Raw genomic sequence first — 6,995 nt, forward strand, 5'->3', positions numbered from 1 at the left:
GAGAAAGTGAGTGTGTCCCTCTCTCACCTTCTGCCAGGCGTCTCTAGCCTGGCGACAGATCTGGCCAGGCCTTTAGGATCAGGAAGGGTCCTTGGAGATGTCCTTTCCTAATTTATGGACTGGGAAAGTAAGGCAAATTCTAGGTACTAGAGTCAGAGCCAAGATAAGGCTGAATGAGGGTCTGGGGTCCTGAGAGGCACCGGGGTGGGCAGAGCCCAGAGACTCAGAGCTACGGGGGAGCCGGTGTCTTTGTACACAGAGATAGCTTCTCTCCATACCTCAACGTTCCAGGCATCCTTGAAGGGGCTGGGACCCTGGGGATGCCTGCAACCTGGCTTTGAGGGCCCAGCCATCCTGATGCCCTGTCCTCAATGGCAGGCCAGTGAGACGGAGGAGAATGGCTCAGACAACTTCATGCACTCCATGGACCCACAGCTGGAGCGGCAGGTGGAGACCATCCGGAACTTGGTGGACTCATACATGGCCATCGTCAACAAGACCGTCCGGGACCTCATGCCTAAGACCATCATGCACCTCATGATCAACAATGTGGGTGCACCACCGCGTGGGGGGCGGGTGCTCTCGTGGGACCAGGGAGGCAGGTGGCCAGGTTGGCCTGGGGTAGGCACGGGCTAGTCACGTGGGACCAAGTCTGGGGAGGGAGGCATGGGTCCAAGCCAGAGCTATCCAATAGAAATATAATGTGAGCTTCGTATATTATTTTGTAGATTCACACAACCAAGTTGTTCCAAGCATGCTTAAATGCTTTCCAGGAGGGGCTAGGAATCTGCATCTTTTGAGAACTCCCAGACCATGTTTTGAGATCTCCCACACCATGTTTTGAGATACACACCCCCCGGAACCACTTCCACCCATGGCTTAGTGAAAAAGCATGGCCCGAGGGGAATTAGAACTGTGTTGGAATCCTGGCTTTGCCGCAAATTCCCTGTGTGACTTTGAGCAAACGAACTACCCTCTCTGAGCCTCTGTTTTCTTATATGCAAAATATGGATAATGATAGAGTTGAGGATTAAATGAATATAAAGTGCATAACAACACAATGCCTGGCATGTAGTAGGTGCTCAACATAAATTTAGATAACGAATAAATGAGACACAGGCCTACGGCATAAAAAACCTCAGCATCTCTCCACAAATATTCCAGAGCCTGGGCCATGCCCTACACACAGAGACTCACATTTCACCCAGTCCAGGCACACATTCACACCTGTTACTCAAGGGCTCAGAAAATTTTAAACTGTCGTCTTCCTTATTTTGGTCCAGTGGAGCATACAAGTCTTTGGAAAGGGTGTAACTACCCCATTTTACAGATGAGGAAACTGAGGTTGAAATAAGCTGAGTAACCAGGTGTCCTGGTGCATAATAGGCCCTGAGTGTTCTCCTAGATCTATGACCTTGAACAGTTCACTTTTCTTCTCTGGACCATCTGAGAAAAAGGGCAAGCGGGGAGGCGGGGAAGCAAGGGAGATCTCTGAGTTTAGGCAGTGGCAGAACCGCATCCCCGAGTTAGTAGGGCCCGGCGGGGATTGGTACAAATTGGTACAGGCGTCAGGTCCCAGCCCTCTCCTCTCTTTGCCCGCCCGCAGACCAAGGAATTCATCTTCTCGGAGCTGTTGGCCAACCTGTACTCGTGCGGGGACCAGAACACACTGATGGAGGAGTCGGCCGAGCAGGCGCAGCGGCGCGACGAGATGCTGCGCATGTACCACGCACTGAAAGAGGCGCTCAGCATCATCGGCGACATCAACACGACCACTGTCAGCACGCCCATGCCCCCGCCCGTGGACGACTCCTGGCTGCAGGTGCAGAGCGTACCGGCTGGACGCAGGTACCAGGGCCGGCTCCCACGGCCCCAAAGCCCCACAGCCCGGGGCCCGCTGGAAGAGGGCCGGGACCGGGCAGTGGCGCGCCGGCGTCACCGGGATGGCTCCCACCTGGAGCGAGGGGCGGGCCTTAGAGATGGGCGGGGCTTATCGCGGGGCGGGGCTTGCCTGGAGAGCTGGCTGCCGGGAGGGGTGGAGCTGGAACATTGGAGCCTCTGGGGGCGGGCTTAAACTCCGGCGAAAACCTAAGGCGCGGAGGGGCGGGGCTTGCGCGCATGGGCGTGGCCGGTACCCAGCTGGGGGCGAGGCCTCACGGTGGGGCGGAGCCGCTCATCTCTCTCCCCTCCTTGTCCTTCGGTCCCTGTCGCCCGCAGGTCACCCACGTCCAGCCCCACACCGCAGCGCCGAGCCCCCGCGGTGCCCCCAGCCCGGCCCGGGTCGCGGGGCCCTGCTCCTGGGCCTCCGCCTGCTGGGTCCGCCCTAGGGGGGGCGCCCCCCGTGCCCTCCAGGCCGGGGGCTTCCCCTGACCCCTTCGGTCCTCCCCCCCAGGTGCCCTCGCGCCCCAACCGCGCCCCGCCCGGGGTCCCCAGGTGAGTAGGGGCTGAAAGCGGCGGCAGAGACCGCCGGGCGGGCGTGGCCGGGAGGGAGGTGGGGCCGGATTCCGGAGCATCGGCCCAGGTCGCCAGAGCCGGCCCTCTCTGTCCAGGTCACTTGGACCGTGGGTGCCAGAGCCACCGGGGGTGTGGCCGAGGGCTGGCGGAGCCTGCCCCCAGGGAGCGCTGAGTTCCGCAGGTGGTCGTTTCTGGGGAGGGGGCCGTGGGGCTTCCCACCTGCCCTCTTCTTTCCAGCACTTGCATGGCGCTTCCCTCCTTTTTCACTCTCTCTCTCTTCCACGCGTTGCCTCCCTTCTCCTTTCCCCTTCTAGCCGCTCTCCTCCGTTCTCCATTCCGTCCTCTACTTCTGTCTCCCAGCTCCTAGTGAGCCTACCTCAGGTCTGAGGATCTGAACCCAAATTCTCTCTGGATGGGTAGATTTTATTCACTTACACTCAGGGCTACCCTGGTGCCCGCACTTCCCAGTCCTGACTCTTTGGACCTGTCCCCGAGGGTTGTGACTGTGTGACCAGCAAGGTGTGTGATGTGTGCGTGGGCGTGCACACGGATGTGAGAGTGTAAGAATGGCACCCAGGCATGCGGTAGGATATGGAGCAGCTGGGAAAGGGGCCTGGGAGCCATGGGACAGCCTGATGGCTTTCTTCCTTCCCCTTGCCTCCGGCCCTACCTGGCCTGGACCAACGTGGTGTGTGTGGCGGCAGGAGTGGGTGGAGGCTGCCCCATTCCCAGAAATCTCCAGGGAAAAGGGTTCTACTTCATCCCTTGCCTTTGCCTTCTTGATCCATGACCTTCTTTCAAGGAAGCTCACTCTGATATTTAACTCAGTCTGCCCTGTTTCCACTGGCCATGTTCTCTGAGGAAGAACACATCAGACCAATAATATCCATTTATGTTTCCAGATGGCTGGAGGGTAGGGCCATGGGTCTAACCTCCATGAAGCTACAGTGAAGCAGAGATGGGGCTTGCTCTTTGGTGACCTAACGGCTAAGGCAGATGGGGTAAAGCAGGCAGCATGGTGTTGGTCAGGGGCACTGGACTGGAGTGGGCCTTTAGGCGAGTCACTTTCCCTTCCAGGGCCTCAGTTTCCCTTCTACCAAATGATATTTAACATTCTGCCTTTCTCCCAGGTTGGTGTGGGGATCAGGGGAGACAGTGGCTATAGGGATGCCACATTAACTGCAAAAGTGGCTATAGGAACTATTTGCTAACTTCCAATGTGAGTTCAGATTCTTAAGGGTATTTGACATGCCCAGGCCTGTGCTGAGGTGTGACATGAGAACTGTAAGATTTAGCACCTGCTCTGACTCTAGTCTGGCTGACACATGGGAAGTCACAGCCTCAGAGGAGAGAGCAGTCTGGGGAGCTTCAAGGCAGCTTGACTTCAGTGAGATCCCAGGGCTGATGGAGATAAGGCTCAGGTGGTGAGGAGTCAGGAGGGCGTTTGGGTAAGGAGCAGCAAGTGGGCAAAGGTTTAGTGTGGAATGCATTGAGAGCTGCTGGCCAGAGCAGAGTGCAGGTAGAATGAGGAAGAATAAGAAAACGTTGCCCTGGAGACTCCCCTGGAGGTTCCAGTGGTTAAGATTCTGCACTTCCACTGCCGGGGGCATGGGTTCGATCCCTAGTCAGGGAGCTAAGATCCTGCGTGCCGCGCAGCACGGCCAAAAAAAAGAAAAAAAAGTTTGCCCTGGGTAAGGTGGGGCAGGTTGGAGAACCTTCAAACTCCACAGAAGAGGCTGACTTGTTGGGACTCAGTGCTGTGAGCAGTAGGGAGCCATGGAAGGCTCTTGGGTGGAGACATGACAGCTGGACCCTAAGAAAGCAAGACCTGTCTCTCCTGGAGCAATGCAGGTGGCCCTCTGAGCACACCAGGCACGAGTGTGCAGGGAGCTGGTGCAAATGCCTCCTGTGTGCGGGCGAGCTTCTGTGTTGTGACTCCGCCCCCGCGTGTGCTTCAGTGTGCCAAGTGGCTGCATGCCCCAGATCCATGCTGCACGTGCCGGCCAGCGAGGTTGCTGGGCATTGGGGGGTGGGGTGTATGCGTGTTGTTTGGGGGCATGTGTGTCAGCGTGTGCATGCGGGGCCGTGGGGCCTCACCGCATGTGTGTGCACGCCCGGGCGTGTGCGTGTGCGTGTCCCCCCGCCCCCAGGCCTGCCCCGTCCGTGAACGTGAACTGCCACGTTGATTTCGTGCTGTCTTTCAGAATCACTATCAGTGACCCCTGAGGAGCGTCAGCCACGGTAGGTACAGGCCCCTCCGCCTGCTGCATGAACCGGTGTGTCTGCCCCCTGCCGCACCAGCTCCACACTGCAGGGCGAACCTGGGACCTCAGAGGCAGGCCCCCTCCCTCTCCCTTCTGCAGCTCCAGACTTATTCTTTCCTCTTTCTGTCCTCGCTGCCAGCTGGCTCTCTCACCTCCCTTCTCAGCGAGCCTCGGGACTCAGTGCCACTGCCCAAGACCTCCATGGCTGAGCCTGGGGAGGTCTTGGGACAGGCTCCGCACCCAAGCTGGCAAACCTGGGTGCTCTCTGGAGGCATCAGAAAGAGCGCAGAGCTCATGGTTCATGGTGTTAGGGGCAGGGAGCTTGGCGGGGGTGTGTGTGTAGGGCTGGACTCAGGCATCCAGAGGCCTTGGCATCTCACCCTGGGGTGCCACACTCATTCCCCGGTCTGAGCCCTGCTGCTGGGGCAGGGCAGCCAGCTCCCAGCCTGGGAGCTCTGGAAACCGAATCCACGATAGGGCAGAGGAAGTCAAAGTCCCACCTCCTTTATCGAGCCAGCAAGCGAGCAGCAGCTGGGGGTGAAGGCTGTGGTTATTTGATGATTTGGGAAAGCCTGAGTGTCCCCCCCACCATCAGCCCAGAGCACAGTTCACAGGCCAGGCAGGTCACACAGCCCCCTCCCCTGCCTCCACGGTACTGTCACTCCTGCTGGTGCAGTTTTGAAGGCAGCGTCCTCAGCCCCAGGTGGAGCACCGTAGCCAGACCGCAGGCCCATCCACCTGGGCCTGCTGCTCCTAGGGGTGACCTCCACTTTTCCACTAAGGGGATGACAGTGTCTGCGGACCTGGGCAAGCCAGCTTCTCTGAGTTCCGCCCCAGCTGGGCCCCCAAACTCGCCCAGCGAACCTGCCTGCCACTCTGCACCTGCGCTGACTCTTGCTCTTCTGCTTTTCCCCAGCAGGAAGGGCCCAGCCTCACCTACACGACCTGCGGTCCCCCGACCAGCTGAGGCTCCCCTCTTAGACTTATAAGCCTGTGGCCACTGGCATCCGGCCGCCTGCCCTCCCTGCCTCCCCAGGGTCCCTTTAGAGGACTCGTGGGCTTTCTGCCCACCCAGAGGGGCCTCTAGTGCTCCCTCCAGCCATTCTGTTAGCTTTGCCCTCCTGGTTCAAACAGTGTTCTTTCTCCTGTCTTTCTCCATGAGGCCTGGTGGCTGTCACGTGGGGCTCACGGCCCCATACTCCCTGAGGCTAGGGATGGCCCTGCGCCAGTGGGTTGAAAGACAGGGGGCCAGAGAAGAGGGAAGCCAGAGGGGGCCGAGCACGTGTCTGGAGCTGTGGGTGCACTGCCTGGTGGTGTGTGAGAGACCAGCGTGTGTGGAGGGGTGGGCGCTGCCGCAGCCTTTACCCCAGACCCCCATGAGGCTCTGGCCCCTGCCCATCTCCTGCCCTTCTACCTTCCCTTTCTCGTCTCTCTTCTCTATTCCAGAACCCTTGCCCACACCTGGGTCTTCTGCCCCTGCCCTCCTCTCCCCTGACTGCCGGGCTAGGCTGCCCTTGCCTTACCAGCTCTCTCCCCCTTTTCTCTCTCCCGTTCTCTCTTTGCTTTCTCTCCAACTGCCAGCCGATCGGGTCAGGCAAGTCCATCCCGACCTGAGAGCCCCAGGCCCCCCTTCGACCTCTAACCAGATCCCTCCTATTCCTCGGAGACCTCCCTTTCCAAGCCTGCCTGGACGGCTGTTCTGTGACTTGACAGTGGCTACCCAGCCCCAGAGCTTCCCCTTCATCTGTGACTTAGTCTGTTGTGGTGAGCTGACACATCCAGGCGTGACGTTGGTGAAACTTGTGCCCCTCTGCGGTCTTGCTCCTGCCCAGTTCTATAAATATCTATAAATACTCATATATATATATATACACACACACATATATGGCCAAGCCTCACCTCTAGTGTCGGGATTCAATCACCATGCTGTCCTTGAGGAGTCTTGTGGCCCAACTACACAGGAACGCTGTCACCCTGACAACCCCCTCCAAAGCGTGCCACCTCCGATGAGCCCCCCTGTCGTACCCAGCCTGTGGACAGCCAGCCCCCCTCTGCCACCCTCCCGTCCCTACCCCCCCTCGAACACGGGGGTGCTGTACTGGCAGCTGTGTGGTTCTCTGACCATTACCAGTCTTGCTGTCTCTTGGCTGAGAATAAAACCCATTTCTGGATGATGGGGAACAGCGTGTCCTCTGTGGCCTGTGTTCTCTGTGGCGCTCAGGGAGAGGTAAAGGTTTAAACATTGGGGTGAGGGATGGGGAAGGGCCCAGCTATTGC

General features: G+C 58.8%; 1 protein-coding gene across 5 annotated transcripts in view; it reads left to right on the forward strand.

Annotated features, from left to right (window-relative positions):
• Nucleotides 1–6,889, forward strand: part of DNM1 (dynamin 1) — a 45,412-nt gene extending 38,523 nt beyond the window's left edge. The window contains exons 17-20 of one of the 5 annotated variants that reach the window (XR_009503776.1): nt 379–549; nt 1,607–1,822; nt 2,218–2,433; nt 5,635–5,719. Coding sequence is in view for 3 of the 5 variants with exons in the window: in XM_059925730.1 (XP_059781713.1) it covers nt 379–549; nt 1,607–1,848; nt 2,218–2,433; nt 5,635–5,707 (702 nt within the window). In the remaining 2 variants the exon portion in view is untranslated. Of the gene's footprint in view, nt 1–378; nt 550–1,606; nt 1,849–2,217; nt 2,434–5,634 lie in introns of all 5 variants that reach the window. The other 4 variants (XR_009503777.1, XM_059925730.1, XM_059925731.1 and 1 more) reach the window with 4 other exon arrangements.
• The last annotated feature ends 106 nt before the right edge of the window (nt 6,890–6,995 follow it).

Source organism: Balaenoptera ricei, chromosome 6, assembly GCF_028023285.1.
Source record: "Balaenoptera ricei isolate mBalRic1 chromosome 6, mBalRic1.hap2, whole genome shotgun sequence".
Lineage (NCBI taxonomy): Eukaryota > Metazoa > Chordata > Mammalia > Artiodactyla > Balaenopteridae > Balaenoptera > Balaenoptera ricei.